The sequence below is a fragment of the Eulemur rufifrons genome, chromosome 3 (genome assembly GCF_041146395.1).
Source record: "Eulemur rufifrons isolate Redbay chromosome 3, OSU_ERuf_1, whole genome shotgun sequence".
Taxonomy (NCBI): Eukaryota; Metazoa; Chordata; class Mammalia; order Primates; family Lemuridae; genus Eulemur; species Eulemur rufifrons.
Window position 1 is genome coordinate 61,608,864 of NC_090985.1, and position 18,342 is coordinate 61,627,205.

The 18,342-nt window shown below is 44.0% G+C and overlaps 1 protein-coding gene across 3 annotated transcripts in view; it reads right to left on the reverse strand.

Moving 5' to 3' along the window:
• MATN2 (matrilin 2) overlaps positions 1–18,342 on the reverse strand; it is a 135,658-nt gene that overhangs the window by 26,896 nt on the left and 90,420 nt on the right. For 2 of the 3 annotated variants that reach the window (XM_069465464.1, XM_069465463.1), the window contains exons 7-10: positions 11,617–11,739; positions 5,255–5,377; positions 2,045–2,167; positions 1,655–1,777 (exon numbers count right to left, since the gene is read on the reverse strand). In XM_069465464.1, coding sequence (XP_069321565.1) covers positions 1,655–1,777; positions 2,045–2,167; positions 5,255–5,377; positions 11,617–11,739 — 492 coding nt within the window. The remainder of the gene's footprint in view (positions 1–1,654; positions 1,778–2,044; positions 2,168–5,254; positions 5,378–11,616; positions 11,740–18,342) is intronic. The other variant, XM_069465465.1, reaches the window with a different exon arrangement.

An 18,342-nucleotide genomic window follows, 5' to 3' on the forward strand; every position in this document is an offset into this window, starting at 1 on the left:
AGAAAGTCTTCGATTAGGGGAACAGCTTAACGAATTTGTATCAGCTAGTAGGTAAAATGTGACTCTCATGCACCGTTCCCAAGGACAATTCTTCCCATCTGATTACCTCATAAGCTCTCATATAGACATAACCACACATAAACAACAAAACTCACTATTAATTGCATTGTGGGGCATTTGTTCATGTAGATGGTGTCACTGTGCCATGAGTCAGAAAGACACTTTAAATGAGAAAATGGGCAGCCTTTAAAAGTGGCAAAGGCATAACCCAGATGTGGACCAGGGAGGGGGAAGGGGTGGGCATAAGATTAAAAAGAGAAGGGGCTGCACATGTTTAGAAGGGCCCATGAGAATTTCTTAGAGATCCGGCACCCCTTGTATAGTCAGTTCTTGATCATCACAGTGAAGAGGGGGACAAAGAAAGGGCACAAATACTGTAAGATGCTAGAGAATTAAAACAAACCAACAAAATCCTTCACAGCTGGCTCTGGCATGCAGTCAAATGCAGATGCAATTCGACACACCCACCCTCTTTCTGCACCCCCGGTGCCCAGTGCCTCCCCGAGCTGGCTGCAGCACCCGTCTAGAGGCAGCTGGGCAGGGAGCCACAGGCAAGCATGACATGGATAACCTATTTGCTGAGATTCAAGAATCTGTCCCAAACTGGGGAAATATTTTCTCACAGGCAGCATCGTTAGAGAGGCACGGCCAGCTGTGCAGTTGGCTCATCTGCCCATGTGAATGGATGATATAAAGAGGTGGACAAAGGTGTCCGTAGCTGTGTCAGTGGTTGGGGAATTTGGCTCTATAGTAAGAAAGAGCAGCAGAATGCGGAAGGAAAATTATGGTCCTTTTCTTCCATTTCTGATCCCTTCTCTCAAAATGACTATTTTTCAAGTCTTTATCCTGGTCCACTTAGAAACCAGATTGCAGGGCAACAAACAAAGCCTCGTTCTTCTGTGAAAGAGAGAAGGTGGTCTGGGAGCAGTCTTTTTTTTTTTTTTTTTTTTCCTTTCTTAAATTAATGGAGGCAGGAGTTGAGACCAGCTGCAAGGAAATATGTACCAGAAAATATTGCTGCCAGCCTCACCATGTGCTCTCAGGCCATCTGGATAAGGGAGTGGGCAATTTTCTCAGGAACCTCACCTTCTCCCAGAACTGACTTTGGAATCACACAGAGCAGAGTTCAAACCCACCATTTCATAGCTGGTAACCTTAGGCTCTTCACTTAATCTGAGCCAGTTTCCTCATCTGCAGCCGGAACGCGATAGCGTGTGTGCTTAGCACGGCGCCTGGCATGCGGCCAGCAGTCAGGGAGGGTCCCCATTGCTGTTAGTCACGTGCAATGCTGGCTGGCTGCGGTAGATCAGAGAGGGCTAAGAACTAAGGCTCTGTCCAGCTTCAGAATGACAGGGAGGCAGACTGTGGGAACAGCAAAAAGCCATTTCAGGGAGTTGGGGAAGGAAGCTTGGAGGCAGGGGAGAAACAGCCACCAGGGCTCGAATGGCAAGAGACTCAGTCACATACGTCCACAAGCGAAAGGGAAGCCTGGAGAGAGGACACTCGAGCATGAGGATGTCAGCAGCACACCGACGCTCACGCCCACGGAACGTCTGTGCCACGTCCTGCTTGTCCCAGGACCTCAAACACTCACTTGCACATGTCTTCCCATCGCTGCGGAGCACATGTCCCTCAGGACACTGACAGGCAAAGGATCTGTCCGTGTTGACGCAGGAGTATTCACATCCATGGTCGCTCAGCAGGCAATAATCCACCCCTGCAAAACCAAAAGCCAGGTGGTCCCCACGGCCTCCGTCAGCGAGGCCTCTGGGCTATGAAGGGAACCAAGTGACTTTCATGCTTACCACTGCCACCATACCCAGGCATGCAGTTCCCAGCTGACATCCCCACAGTCTCCCCGGAACAGAGAAGAGGGCAGAGGGGAGGGGGTCCACGCACGACCTGCATCCTCTGCAGTCACCACCCAGGTGGCACTCCTGGTGCAAACCTTTCCCTACAGGAGGAGTGAGGAGGAGGGACTCACGGGAGCAGGTCTTGAGGTCCTCATTGATGAGGAAGCCTTCTGAGCACTGGCAGACGAAGGACTCCTCTGTGTTCAGGCACAGCTGCTCACAGCCATGGTCCTGCTGCGCACAGTGGTCCACTCCTGCGTTTGTCACACACAGGAAGACACAGAAGAGCTGAGGGGGCAACACTCCATCAGCAACCCAGATTGAAAAACAAAACCTTCTGGGAGGCACGAGGAGCCACGGGGAAGGTTTCATTCTGCCCTGTGCCACCAGCCTCTCTGGAAAATCAGCCTTACTTGTGTGTTTGTCTTCCCATTTCTTTAAAGAGTAAACACAGACACCTCCAACGTCTGGGGAATGCTACTGATGACAGCAGCACTCAGTGCCAGGGCCGGGGCACGCAGAATCTGCAATCTCAGGGCAACACCGAGGGCAGGCGCAATTCCCATTTCACGCACAGGAAAGCGGGGCCCAGGGAAGGTCAAGGTGCTTGCCCAAGCCACACAGCTGACAGGGCAGTGCTTAAGAAAGGGGGTCTGGCACCAAACCACGTGGGCTCAAATCATATTTCCGCCACTTCCTAGCTATGGAGGCTGGGCAGTCCCGGCGCCGTTTCCTGACTTGAGAAACGGGGACGATGATGGTTGCTTTCTTACAGGAATGTGGTGAGAGTAAGAGGAGCTGACCCACGCAAAGCCCTCAGAACAGCAGCTGGCATACCGCAAGCACTTAATGAATACTTACTATTATTACCAAGTAGTGCTGAGTAAGGATTAATTGTATAGTTTCACTTCTAATTGAAAATGAAAAAGAAAAAGAGATTTTTTTTACCCCCCAATCAGGACATCCAGATTCAGAAAACATGAATGGGCACTGAACGCCATCCTGGCACTGAGCGCCACGTGGCTGACCGCTGGGCAGTGAGCACCGAAGGCAGTGAACACACAGCTGTGGTGAATGGCGCCCACAGCCCAGCAGGCTGCCTCCCACATTTCCTGGTTGGAGAAAATGCACCCCAGAGGCTGGACAGACACTGGAGGCCTTGTGCAGGGCCACCAAGTGGGCCTCTGCATTCCCGCAGGGCCTGGGACCAAGGCCTTCTGGAACATTCCACTGGTAGATGCACTGACTGCAAACACTTGCAGGATTTTAGGAGCCACACGCCTGTATTCACATTCTGGTTCTGCCATTTACTAGTCACAGGACCCTGGGAAAGTGACTTAATCTTTTCGTGCCCCAGTTGCCCCATCTTCAAACAGGGACAAGAATGGAGATGCCACACAGGGCTGTCGTTAGGACAAAGTGAGTCAGTGCATGGGAAGTGCTTGCAGCAGTGCCTGCAGAGTGAGCGCATTACGGCCTGGGGCTTCCTGAGCCCTCAGGGGGAGCAGAGGAGCATGGCTTTCTCCAGGCACTCCTGGACAGAGATGGCTTGGTTTATGATTTCTTAGAGTCGACTAGATCCCAGAGAGACCGGAGGGCCCTGGCCTCTTGTGGCTGGTGCTCTGAGCAATTCTAGGCTTCTAGGCAAGCCGGGAGAGAGAGGCAGGCAGGCTCGTCCCCTGCTGGCCTAGGTGGGTTCGGCCAGGTTGCCCCCAGCCTGCCTCGGGAGACCTGCCAGGGCCATCAGTGGGGAGACCCCACACTCCTGGAAAAGGCAGGATGTGCACAAACCCATTGTCACCAGGCTGTGTCCCTGTTGCATGGGAGACCTCCTGTTCCCCACTGGCTTTTTGTGAGGACTCACAAACACTCAAGGGCAAACACACGGCAGGCTCTGGCTTTTGCACCAACCTTCTAGTTCAAAAGCCCTCTGGCCTCTGAGATCAGGGCTTAGAAAGCCTAAGGAGGCATTCTGCCCCTCTGAAGACGTTTTCCCCGAAGGGGAACTCGTTTTCCCGGGGGCTGCTCTGGAGCTCCTACTTCATCTGTGAAACTTCCCTGCTGGCAGTTTAGGGCCCAGATGCTCAACAGCTGCACTGTTCTCCCTCACAATCCATCTCTGTCTCCAAAGCGGAGCAGATGTGGGGCTTGCTGGGCGGAAGCCTCACAAAGGGCCCCTTCTGCACCGGCCATGTCACGGAGCCCCTCTCCCAGTGTGCCAGGGGCGTGGGAGACACCGCAGCGCTCATGGCTCCCGCCCTGCTGGCTGGGACCAGTGGAGACTGTGCCTCATAAAACACAATGGAACCGCCCAGCTGGCAGAGCCTGCAAGTTCCCATGCATTTACATCACCAAGTGGACCTTTGTTATGGCTCCGACACAAGAAAACTAAGAAAAGCCTTCACAGAAGGTCCCACATTTCTCAGCTCTGCCCTCAGATCAGCCTGTGTAGCACATTGCTTTCTGAGGTCTGTCCCTTCTGGCCTCTTGTCCTAGCCTGCAACTGGGGCTCCAGACACTCTCACAGGCTCCCTGTTAGGAATTGTTCTTTTTTTTTAAACAGTGTCTCACTCTGTCACCCAGGCTAGAGTGCAGTGGCACCATCATAGCTCACTGCAACCTCAAACTCCTGGGCTCAAGCGATCCTCCCACCTCGGCCTCCCAAGTAGCTGGGACTACAGGAATGCACCACCACGCTTGGCTAATTTTTTCTAATTTTTTGTAGAGACAGGTTCTCATTCTTGCCCAGGCTGGTCTCCAACTCCTGGCCTCAGGTGATCCTCCTGCCTAAGCCTCCCAAAGTGCTAGGATTATTAGGTGTGAGTCACAGGCGTGAGCCTAAAACTGTTCTTGATTGCATCTTTATCTGGCACCAGGCACCATGCTAAGAGATTAAAATGGTCCCGATTTCTCCCCATAAAAGCCCTGGGGGATCAATACTATTATTAGTTTCCCCTTTTTTAAATAGATGGGAAATCAAAGCTAGAAGTTAAACAACTTGCCCAAGGTCACACACGTAGTATGTGGTTGAGCTTGGATTTGAATTCTGGCCCATTGACTTAGTAAATGCTCTCCACAGCAAATAATAGTAATAGTTAATATTTATTGAGTGCGTTTGCCCAGCAACGCTGTTCTAAGTGCTTTACACGGATTGTTTTAATCCTTGCAACCCAACCTACGCGGTAGGTTAGTATGAATAGTTCCATTTTACGGATGATGAAACGCAGGTGAGGTAGGCTATACTAAGGAGCCCTCTGGAAGCCCAGGAGCTCCGGCAGGGCCTGGGTGCTGGGGAGCCCGCCGGGGGTGGCCCCCGCCCCCGAGCGCCCGGGGACACTCACGGCTGCAGGTCTTGCCGTTGGCGTCCAGGGTGTAGCCGCGGCGGCAGCGGCAGTAGGAGCCGTCCTCCGTGTTGACGCACTCGTGCGCGCAGCCCGGTTTGTTCAGGGCGCAGTAGTTGATCCCTGCGGGGAGAAAGGGCAGCCGCCACTTCAGAGCCGGGCTTCTCTCGGGAGCCCCACGAGCCCTAGTGGAGACAGCGGGTGGTGCTGCCTGCCGAGCCCACCGGGAACTGGCCATTCATTCGTTTATCCGCCACCCAAGCGCCAGGCCCAGAGCTCGAGGCGCGGATGCGGCGGCCGGTAAGGCTGAGGGGCCCTGCCGCAAGGTCGTGCTCCAGAGGGGGCAAGAAGAGCGGTGGCCACAGGGAACACAGAGCCCAGAGCAGGCGCCCACCGAGTCCGTCCGGCGTCCGGTAAACAGGTAAAGGGGGCTGGAAGTGGCAGAGCGTGAGGACTCAGGGACAGCCAACACAAAGGCCTGGGGATGAGGGCACAGGGACATTTGGGGAGCTGCAAGAAGCTGCTAGCAAGCGTGCGGCTGGAGTGCGAGGACACAGATGGGGCCGGGAGGTGAAGGGACGGTGGGGCAGGGACTTGCAGGCCTCTGAATGGAGCAGTGAAGGCTCTAGACAGGCGGCTGGAGGTGGCACTGCTGGTGGAAGTGACAAGGACAGGGTCATGCTTGAAGAAGACTCCACAGTGGAAGCCAGGCGGACTGCAGCAAATAAATATTCAGTAAATAAGGTGCTCTACCGGACACGGAGAAAACAGCGCCTGCTCTGCTGGCGCTTGTCTGAAAGAGAGCCGGGTACCTGAAGCCTCGCTCTGGGTTCCCCAGCGGCGGTCTCTTCCCTTTCCATGGCCAAAGAGCTAAGTGGAGGCTCAGCTGAGCTGAGTTGGTGGCCAAAGAGCGGAGAGCTGGGGTGGGGGCCACACTTCCCAGCCCATCCCCTTCCAAGAAAGATGGAAAAGCTAAGAAAATCCTATCAGTCCCTTCCTTGATCAGTAGTGTTCAAAGCACATTCGGAGCTCCTGTCTGCAGCGACATCTGACAGTGACGTCAGACAGCATGAGGCAGAATAAAGAAAAACTGGTCTTGCAAAATATCCAGCTCTTTAGGGGAGTCAGGAAATGGCAGGCACATTAAGGAGGGTCCAATGCTTAACCTTGCTCTGGTGAGATCATGACAGCACCCGTATCATGAGCCTGGAGGAGTCGTGCCTCTGACGCTGCCCAGGCTACTGCCGCTGCCCTGTGGTAAGTTCACCCCCATCCAAGCCGTGCCTCTGCCAGAAGATGGAAGCTGCATCATAACCAGCAGCCAATAAGCAGTTCATTTCCTGGTAGAAAATGCTAAAACCACAAGATCCCACACATAGCAGTTACAAGGGGGATAGAAAACTGGAAAAGGACACAAAATGGGCTTGTGGAGGGCCTTTATGAGACTGGTATTGAGGGAAAACGTCACCTCCGACCTTACTGACAGCACAGTTTAACTGTACAGCATTGTTCTTTTTCTGGGAATGTGGCAGACACTGTTGGTTGTCTTGCCAACAACCATTACCCCAAGACCCCCAGGGCATGAATCATGGCTGGTCTAAGCCAGCCTGGCAACCACAGTTCTCCCTTGTCAGTGATTGGTCAAGCAGTGGGAATATGCCCTCGTTCTGGCCAATGAGACATAAGGAGAAGTTTACTAGGGGACCTAGGAAAAAATCTTCTTTCCTGAAAAGACAGTTGTATGAAAAGAAATGCCTTTCTCAGTCCTCTTTCCCTTCTGCCTTTGAGTCTAGTAGTGTGAGGGTATGATGCTTGGAGCTGCAGCAGCTATCTTGTAGCCATGAGGTGACAAGCATGAGGAGGAAAAGTCAATATGCTTCGGTAGAATAGAAAGACAGACAGAGACTGGGTTCTTGATAATATCGCTGAGTCACTAAGCCAACCCTGGGACAGCTAGCTTTAGACTTAGGTAAAAAGTAAATGTCCTTGTGACTTAAGACAGCATTGATTGGATTTTCTGTTAGCACCCTAACTGGTACAGTAGAAATGATCTGAAACCATAAAGTAATGAACTGAGAATGTACACCTTTTACTTTTACCGTATATCTGCCCAAAAATTATTGGAGGAAGCTTACATACACAAATGACTTGAAGATATGACACACGGCATCCTCTTGCTTCCGTGGCTCCTTATTGCCCAGTTAACCTCTGTATGATCCAGCAATTCCACTTCTGAGTTTACACACCCAAGTTCATAGCAGCATTATTCACAACAGCCAAAAGGTGGAAGCCACCCTAGTGTCCATTGATGGATTAATGGATAAACAAAATATGGTGCATACATACAATGGGACATTATAAGGAAGGAAATTTGGACACATGCTACAACATGGATGAAGCTTGAAAACATTATGTTAAGTGATATAAGCCAGTCACAAAAGGATAAAAATATGGTGTGATTCCACCTATATGAAGCACCTAGAATAGTCAAATTCATAGAGACATAAAGTAGATTAGTGGCTGCCAGGAGGTGGGAGAGGAGGAAATGAGGAGTTATTGTTTAATGGGTATAGAGTTTCAGTTTGGGGTGATGAAAAAGTTCAGAGATTGAAGGTGGTGATGGTTGTACAATAATACTAATGTACTTAATGCCACTGAATTATACACTGAAAATGGTTAAAATGGTAAATTTTATGTTCTATATATTTTATAACAAAAAAGCCACCACTGTCTTTAAGAAAGATTTACATATACATATTTCAAAACATGGTGTACACAATGTATACAATTTTTGTCAATTAAAAAAATAAATACCAAGAATATATATAGCTATGATATATCAATTTAAGAAAAATACCAGAAAAGGGCTGAGAACAGTGGCTCATGCTTGTAATCCCAGCCCTTTGGGAGGCCAAGGCAGGAGGATTGTTTGAAGCCAGGAGTTTGAGGCTGCAGTGAGCTATGATCATGCCACTGCACTCTAGCCTGGGCAACAGAGTAAGACCCTATCTCCCAAAAAAAGCAAACAAAAAAACCTAAAAAAAAAAGGGAAAAAAACCACAATGTTTTAAATATATTTTTAAAAAAGGAAGATTTGCACAAAAAATAATTCAACTGAAAATATTTAGAACCTTGAAGAGGTTATCACTCAGCAATCTAGCAAACAGCAATTCAAAAATTACTCTTCCCAAATGTTTCTTTTTAGCAGAGGTTTAACCATAGCTCTTTGCCTTCTTTCCACACTTGTGTCATATTTTCCACACAATACGTGTGTGCTACTTATTCACTCACTCATTTATTCCTTCAGTAAGTATTTACTGAGTAGCTAGTATTCATCCCATACCTGGCTAACTCTCCTCACAAACTGTGAAGTGTTTCACACGGGCCAGGCTTGGACGCAAGCGTATCTGGTAAGGCCCAGAGTGCCCGGGGCAGATGGCAGGACTTTATGAATGCCAATGCCTGAAAGAGCTGGAGCCCTAGCTGAAGTAGTAAGACGAAAACATGAAAGATCAGTGACCCGGGGCAGTACACTTCGATGCCAGCTGAGTGCACAGATGATAAGTTTCAGAGAAACTGGAGGGGCAACAGAATGTTCAAGCAGGAAGTCCTGCTCCTTCAGTTTAGGAAATCCAGGTCCTGAGAAGTAGAAAGTAGCTGCCCAAGGTCACACAGTCAATACGAGTGACATCTCCAAGCCTGGACCTCACGTCTCTTGGCTTTCTGGCCCAGTCCAACCTGTGGACTTCACACCGGTTTTTAGAGTGTCATATCTCCAGCCACAGGGAGCACCCACCATGGCAGCAGGGTCAGGAACCATGGAGTCCAGCACTCACGTCTGATTCAGCCCGGGGGCTCCATGCACCCAGGCGGCCAGGCCAGTCCCTTAATAACTGACACTGTGACAGCGGCACTCTCCAGGAGGAGAAATTGTGCCCAGATAAGAAGCAAGAACAAATTCTGGCCACGAGTCTTTTCTTTAGTAGGATTCTGCCTTCACTTTTTTTTTTTCCAGTTTAATTTGGATGATATAAAATTCCTTTGAAAAATAGAGTTCTTATTAGATTTGAAAATAGCCAACATCCATCAACCTCCTATTAACTGTAAATGGCTGTACCCTGAGGTCGAGATTTGTAATGCTCAGATCACTCAAGAGACCTCAGACTCCTAAGAACAAACTCCAGATTTTAAACCCAATTTCTTGGCTCCCCTCATCCACGTAATGGTCCAGAGAGACAGTGAGCACTCACTTCCATTTACAGCTGTCTGCCTAATGGACTGAGCACAGGCATTAAGTCAAGGGCAGCTCCAAGAGGCTGGCCTCAGGAGTCAGGGCTGGGTTCGCAGCAAAGACAATGGAAAATGTAACAATGAGGCAGGATGCTGGGAGAAGGGCTGATGAGGACACTGGGTTTTAGGAACAAATTTCATTTTTTTTGGATGAAAATGTAGGACACCTGGCTAAAGAGGTGATATACCCACCGAATATACATGAATGAGCATTAGGGTCTCTGGCCTTGGGCCACAGCCTGTAAACAGGCCCATCTGGGGGCTAATTTGTGGTGGGAACCCTCCCAAATGGTCACTACCCTCTACTCACCCTTCTGTTCTCAGCCTCCCTCCTCCCTTGGTAATGACGCCTGCACCGCGTTGCACCCTTCTCTTACCCCAAGTGCCTCTCCAGGTGGTTGAGGGAGTAGCAGAGGTTGAGGGACTCAGATGATTGGTAAGAGATGCAGAGCTTCGAGAAAATTCTCCTCCACCAATGGCCACATGCCTAACTTGTTTTCCTTTTCCCCCCTCCATTAGTAACACAGGAAGAAGCTTGCAGCCACAATGAGCATCTAAGCTGAACCAGATCTAATCATCATCGCCCACATAAGAGCTTTGGGTCTGCAAATGAGTCCACCTGTGAGTGATTATCCCTGGGTGCAGCCAGCCCCTCACACACTCACCCCTAGCTAAAGGTGTAAATGGCAGGGAGAGGAGTGGCCAGGCCAGAAAAATTGGCCCCCCGATGCATTGCAGGCGTGTGTGGTCTAATGGAAAATATCCCATCTAATTGTTTTCACATTCTGAATACTCGCAATTAAAATTCCCATTTAATGCTTGAATGTTTCCAGGGTTTGTATCTAGGCAAGGCAGGGGGAATTATGTTTTATAAGAGAGGCTCAGTTTCAAAATATGGGCTGTGCAACCATCTGCCACTATACACAGCATAACACTTATTAGAATGAGCGTACAAGTTAATCTGTGCTATAAGTAGAATGTGACTCGTCTGGATTCAGTTATATAACCTACAGTGCTTTTCACAAGAGATATATGGTGAAACCTTTGCAAACACAGTCCTGCTGTGCAGAACACTGCTGTACATATCGCCAGGAATAAGTGGATAAAGGAGCATATGGGAAAATACATCCCTAAATGGAAGCTCCAGAGACTTCTGTGAATGACATTGTCAGCTGACCCTGAACAATTCAGTGTGCATAAGTGTGGACTAAGGGAAGGCTTTTTGAGAAAAAAATTCACAACTTGCATGCCTCAAAAAGGCCATTTTTCTAACAAGAGCAAGGAATTCAAATAATAGTTGCAATTTTTCCAGGATGACACATCTCAGAAAGATTCATTGACTCATTCATTCATCCATTCAACATTGTGCTGCACCTAGTACGCCAAGCACTCTTTGAGTTACTGAGGATGCAACAGTGAGAAAAAGACAACCATCTCTGTCCTCATGGGCCATCCATTCTAGCAGTCTCTCAGGAACAGTCTGGCTTAGACAGGTCCCGTCTGGGGTCCATGCTCAGATTCTGGTCACATCCCTTGACGTGCCAGATGACAGGCATTTGAAGCACTCAGCATATCCTCAATATCATCCTGCTGACACCCTGTACCCCTTGAATGCTGCTGGGATGCCCCAGACTCTCATTTTTTTCTTCTTTCCTATCAAAGAGAAGAGAGCTGCAATTTACACCCTTTAGCATCCATCAACTGTCTTATCTTGTAGGACTAGAAGAAACCAGCTCCTTTTACCTCCCATCCCTGGGCACACTCTTTTCTCTTCCAAATACACACTGTGGGGGTGAGGAGGAGGGAGAGTGCACCCTCATTTCAGATAGTTGGGAGCTTCAGCTTGGGCCCCGACTTTGCTAAATGAATCCAATGGCCAGACCCAGTCTATTCAATCTTGAAAAATCATCCCCATAATAGGATCTAGTGGGCCAAAAGGTAAAATTCAGGGCAGAATAATGTTAGTAGACACAAATGCTAAGTACATCTTGCTTAAGATTACAAGGAAAGGAAAACTAACTGGAGAAGCACTTAGTGAAACGAGCCCTTCTCCAACTCCCAGTGTGACTTACTTTTGCAGGTTTTCTTATCTGGGTTCAGGGTAAAGCCTTTTAGGCAGCGGCAGAAATAGGAATTATCTGTGTTAACACACTCGTGCTGACATCCATGATTAGGTGAGGCACAGTAGTCTATCTCTGGAAAGAAAGAAAAATCATCATAATGACAAACAAAATAATAAAGCTAGCAAGTGAAAACCAGGGGTTTTCAGTCTTAATTTTTCCTAAACAGGTAAAATCCTATGTCTTAAAAATGTTATGCCATGAAAGGAACCTCTCAATTAAGATACTCCCATGTTTACGGATATGGTCCCCCAGTAAGAGAAACTTCTTGACATAGTACAAAATGTTCATGCAACAAATGAATTTGTGAACATGCTTTCCTTGTCTTGGTTCATGTGAGAGCCACTAAAATGAAAATGGGTGGTTGTTTGCCAGATTACAGGCTGGGAAGAGAGAGCTTAGCTGAGTGGTTTATGGGATTTATGCAATTAAAGCAATTTAACTTTCCCAAAGTCAAATGCCAAACCACTTAACAATAGTATACAAAATCATATCCTGGGAAATACAAGATCTAGGAATGATAAACATAAATATTCTGAGTTCAAAACAGCTCCTCATTACCTAACTGGACTTAGCTGCACAAAAATAGGGTTTTTCATCTCAAGATTCACAGTCAGAGAATGTGATCTCTAGGAATATATTAACTTAAACCAAAAATTCAGAAGAAAATAGTTTCATGAAATTTGTTATAATGAAATTTTACTTGTATAAGTATTTTTAAATATGGAAAGAGACTGTTCTATTGAAGTGTCTGAGCAAAGTATTGTCCCATAATGGAATTGGGATGCATTGCTTGAAATAAGTGGCCACTTATGGGGTCTTAAAAGAAATCTTTGTTTTGATGAGAATTTTTATTGTTTTAAGGAACATTTGAGCTATATAAATAATTTTCATAATGAAGGATTTGGTATAAATGAGTTTTCCCAGTTTATTAAAAAAAAACTGAGTAAAAGAAAGGCATACAATATTCATGAAAGGAGTACTATTGAGTAAATGCTTATTTTTCCCAATTCAAAGTCATAAGAAATTTAAACATATACAAAAGTGGACAGAATAGTATAATAAATCCATGTTCATATCACCCACCTTCAAGAGACTCAATCTATGGCTGCTCTTCTTCCATCTATGCTTTTACTCCCCATATTAAGATCCTATATTACTTTGAAGCAAACCCCAGACATTGTATCATTTTGCCCATAAATATTACATTATGTATCTTTAAAAGACTAGGGCTCCTTTTTAAAAATATAACTGCAATACCATGGTTATATATAAAAGCATTTTTTTTAAACTTTTTATTTGTAAACTATTTCAAACTTACAAAAAATTACAAACATAAAAATAGTGAAGAAACATCTATATACTCTTTATACAGATTCACTTATTGTTAACATTTACCCCATTTGTATGACCATTTGGTCATCTCTTGAAACTCTTTGAGAGTAAGTTATATACATCCTAGTCCTTTTCCCTTAAATACAGTGTGTGCTTCCTAAGAGAAGGGATATTCTCTTATATAACAACAGTGTGGTTATTAATATAAATTTCATAAATTTATACTGATACTTTCATTTAATCTATCACTCATATTCTTATCAGCTGATATAATACTGTTTTATAGCATTTTTCATCCTCCAACATAGGATCCAGTCTAGGGTCAGAAATTTTCATTTTCATATCTGCTTGGCCTCCTTTAATCTGGAACCATGCTGTCTAATGTGGCTACTTAAAATTGATTAATATTATTAATAAATAATGATAAAAATTCAGTTAGTTGCACTGGCTGCATCTCAAGTGCTCAGTAGCCACATGTGGGCTTTTAATAAGGGTTATCTTTTTCATGTGAAAGTTTTTTTTTTTTTTTTTGAGACAGAGTCTCCCTCTTTTGCCCTGGCTAGAGTGCTGTGGTGTCAGCCTAACTCACAGCAACCTCAAACTCCTGAGTACAAGCAATCCTTCTGCCTCAGCCTCCTGAGTAGCTGGGACTACAGGCATGCGCCACCATAGCTGGCTAATTTTTTCTATATATATTTTTAGCTGTCCATATAATTTCTTTCTATTTTTAGTAGAGATGGGGGTCTCGCTCTTGCTCAGGGTGGTCTCGAACTCCTGAGCTCAAGCGATCCTCCTGGCTCGGCCTCCCAGAGTGCTAGGATTACAGGCGTGAGCCACCGCGCCCAGCCAAACACAGTGTGTTTATCCATTCCCCTACTGATGGGCATTTAAGATCTTTCCGGTTTGGGGCTATCACAAATAAAGGAGCTATAAACATTCAGGTACAAGTTTTTGTGTGCAAACATTCTTTCATTTCTCTTGAGTAAATATCTAGTAGAATGGGTGGGTCACATGGTAGATGTATGCTTAACTTCTTAAATATTCCCATGACTGGCCAGTTTATGAGCATTCCAGGTGCTCCACATCCTCACCAACACTTGGTAATTTTAGCAATTCTGGTAAGTAGGTAGTGGTTGTCTCATTATTATTTCACTTTGCATTTTCCTAATGACTAATGTGGTTGTATATATTTTCATATGGTTATTTTGATCTCCATATATTCTTTCGTGCAGTATCTGTTCAAATTTTTTGCCCATTTCCATTGAGTTGTTTGTCTCATTATAAAAAGTTTCTTATATATTCTAAATACAAGTCCTTTGTTGGATATACACTTTGTAAATATTTTCTCCCAGTCTGTGGCTTGCCTTTTCATTTTAGTAATATTGTCTTTTCAAGAATAAATGTTTTAATTTTGAAGTTCAATTTATTGATTTTTTATTTTTATACTTTGTGTTTTATTGTGTCCTACTCAAGATAGCTTTGCCAAACCCAGGGTCAGTAAGATCTTATATAATTTCTTTTAGAATTTGTATAGTTTTCACTCTTACATTTAAGTTTAAAATCCAATTCAAGTTTATTTTTGTATGTGGTGTGAGTTAAAGGTCAGTTTCTTTTTTTTCCCCATATGGCAATCTAATTGTTGCAGCATTATTTTTGAAGATGTTAACATTTCCTACTGAATCATCTTGGCATCTTTTTTGAAAATCATTTCACCATATATGTGTGCATGTATTTCCGGACTCTTCTGTAACATTGATCTATATGTCCATCTTTACACCAATACTACACTGTTCTGATTACTGTTAATTTATAATTAGTCTTAAAATCAGGTAGTTTAAGTTCTCCAAATTTGTTCATCTTTTTCAAAATTTATTTTACTATTCTAGTCCTTTGCATTTCCGTATATGTTTTAGAATCAGTTTGTCAATTTCTACAAAAAACCCTGCTAGGATTATGCTAGGAATTGTTCTGAATCTATAGATTATCTTGGAAAGGTATGACACATTAACAATATTGAGTCTTCTGATCCATGAACATGGTAAATCTATTTAGTTAAATCTTTAATTTCCCTTAACAATGTTTTATAACTTTCAATGTAGAGGTCTTTCACATCTTTTGTCAAATTTATCCATAGGTATTACATTTTTTATGTTATTTAAAAAGCAATTTTTAATTTCAAATTTTGATTGTTCATTCAATGTATATACAAAATAGTTGTTTTTGTATATTGATCTTGTATCCTACAACCTTGCTAAATTCACTTATTTGTTCTAGTAGCTTTTTTGTAGACTCCTTTGGATATTCTACATAGGTGATCATGTTAATCTGTTAATAAAGATGGTTTTAATACTTCTTTTACAATCTAGATACTATTTATTTCTTTCATTTTTCTCTTCCTTATTGCATTGGCTAGAACCTCCAGTACAATGTTTTGTTTTGTGTTTTTGTGTTTTTTGTTGTTTTTTCTTTTGAGACAGAGTCTCGCTCTGTTGCCTGGGCTAGAGTGCCGTGGCATCAGCCCAGCTCACAGCAACCTCAAACTTCTGGGCTCAAGCAATCCTTCTGCCTCAGCCTCCTGAGTAGCTGGGACTACAAGGCATGCACCACCATGCCCGGCTAATTTTTTCTATATATTTTTTTAGCTTTCCAAATCATTTTTTTCTATTTTTTAGTAGAGACGGAGTCTCGCTCTTGCTCAGGGTGGTCTCAAACTCCTGATCTCAAGCGACCCTCCCGCCTCGGCCTCCCAGAGTGCTAGGATTACAGGCATGAGCCACCTCGCCCAGCCTACAATGTTAAATAGAAGTGGTAAAGGCCAGGTGCTTTTTGGTGCTATGACTTGGATTCAAACCGAAGCAAGTAGTTTATGTCTTTCAAGGAATTTGTCCATTTCATCTAAGTTGTCAAAAGTTATTGGCATACATTTGTTCATTATTTTCCTGTATTATCCTTTCAACGATTATAAGATCTGTAGTGTTGTCCATTTTCTCATTCCTAATATCAGTAATTTGTGTCTTCTCTCTTTTTATTCCCTGACTAGTCTGGCTAGATGTTTATCAATTTTATTGATCTTCTCATAAAAACCACCTTTTGGTTTTACCGATTTTCTCTATTGGGTTTTATGTCTCCTTTTTCTTTCATTTTAGCTCAGATCTTTATTATTTCCTTTCTTTTGAATGTCTAATATATTAAAAAGTGTTATCCTCACTGCTCATTTATTACTTCGTTCATTTATTCAATAAATATTTTCTGAATATCTACCGTGAGGCAGGCACTGGGATCAGCAGTGGGCAAAAAGGCACAGTCCCTGCCTCATGGAGCTTATGAGTCCCTTATAATCTCTCATATTAGAGCACATTATTCATTAATCAAATAACAACACCAATAAATATACATTTATAAATTGGATATATATAATTGAATAATTTTATGAAGAAAAGGTATTAAAACATAAATAAAGCAATGAGAAGAAATTTTATCCTAAAAAATTAGCAAAAATTTTTAAAATTGCCTCAAAACACTTATGGTAGAGTGTAAATTGGTATGTTTTTCAAAAGCAATTTTGAATATGCATCAAAAGCCTTAAAAATGTTAATAGCCTTTGATTCCTTTTTGTTTTGTTCCTAAGCAAATGACCAGAAATACAAAGATTTACACATAAGAATGTTTATCACAATACAATTTGAGCAGCCAAAAAAACATGTCGAACAAATGATAGAATATTATGTAGACATTACAATAGTTTTAATAAAATTTAAATGACATGTCAAAATGCCTATGCTTTAATGTTATAGAGTATGATCTCAATTATATAAGAATATATCACACATTAGAAAAACAGACTAGAGAAAAGTACCAAGTTAGTATTAACAATGGTTATCTCTGGATAATGGGATCACAGATTGTTTTATTTTTTACAATTTCATTTCTATAAGAACTAGTTTTCTACAATGAACCTGTATTACTTTTGTAATCAGAAAAAGTACTAAAAATAAATATACACATTCATAATTGTGAAACTAGTTGCCATGGAAAACAGCAGAAATAATAAAGAAAAAAGAACAATGTGGGAGGTGCCCAGAGATTTAGAGACAAAAATAATCAGGGAACACTGCTGAAAACAGTATATGTAGTTTCAGATGTCCACATCTGCTATAGTTAGGATGTCTGTCCCCCCAAACCTCATGTTAAAATTTAATCCCCAAAGTTGGAGGTGGGGCTCAGTGGGAGGTGTCTTGGTCATAGGGGTGGATCCCTCATGAGTGGCTTGGTGCCGTCCTCATGTTAATAGCCATCCTCATGGTAATGCGTGAATTCTTGCTCTATTAGTTTCCTCATGAGCTGGTTGTTAAAAAGGGCCTGGCACCCTCCACATACCTTGTTTCCTCTTTTGCCATAAGACCTCTGCACACACCAGCTACACTTCACCTTCTGCCGTGAGTGGAAGCAGCCTGAGGCTTTCCACAGATGCCCAGTCTTCTAGCCAACAGAATCATGAGCCAAATGCATTTTTCTTTATAAACTACCCAGTTTCATTATGCCTTTATAGCAACACAAATAGACTAAACATCCAAAAAACAAAATACAGGCAACAAACAAAGCAAGTTTCAGACCTCCATATAGGGGAGTAACCATGAGCTCATGGGTATTACTCGAATTTAAGCAGATAGGAACAAAATTCATGACCATGGAAAGAGCAGATCATGCCCTGTGGACCACAATGCCTATGTCACAGTCCCTCACACTATTCTAGTCACACGACTTCTTTGCTGTCCTTCAACATTGTTAAGCCTCAAGTTCCTGCCTTAAGTTCCTTTTGCACTGGTGCTGTGTTTCCTCTGCCTCAAAGTTCTCTTCCTTCTCTCACCTCCTTCAAGTCTTTGATCAAATGTCACTTTCCTGTTGAGACCTGTAGTCTTCTTTTAATCTGCTCTCATAGAATGTAAGCTCCATGAAGACAGAGATCGTTTTTTTTTTTTCTTTGTCTGTTTCATTTATTGCTGTAAGCCCAGTGTCTACAACCATATCTGGCATATAGCAGATGCTCAAAAAATATTTGTTGAATGAATAAATGGTTATCGATATTACTCTTACTGGAGTGTTTTGTGAGGGTTCAGATGCGTAAACATTGTGCACTAAGAACCAACACGGGGTCACTAAGAATGGAAGACAGCTCCCATGCCCTCCTTAAGGCTTCTTCCCACCGGGCTGTTTAAAAACCTCCTTCTAGGAGAGTCTCAGTTCAGCAATCAGCATTCTCTGGGTACAGACATTCAGGCAGTTATTCAGGCTGATCATTCTTTCATTCAGCACACATTTCTCCATCTAGTCCACAAAGCATGG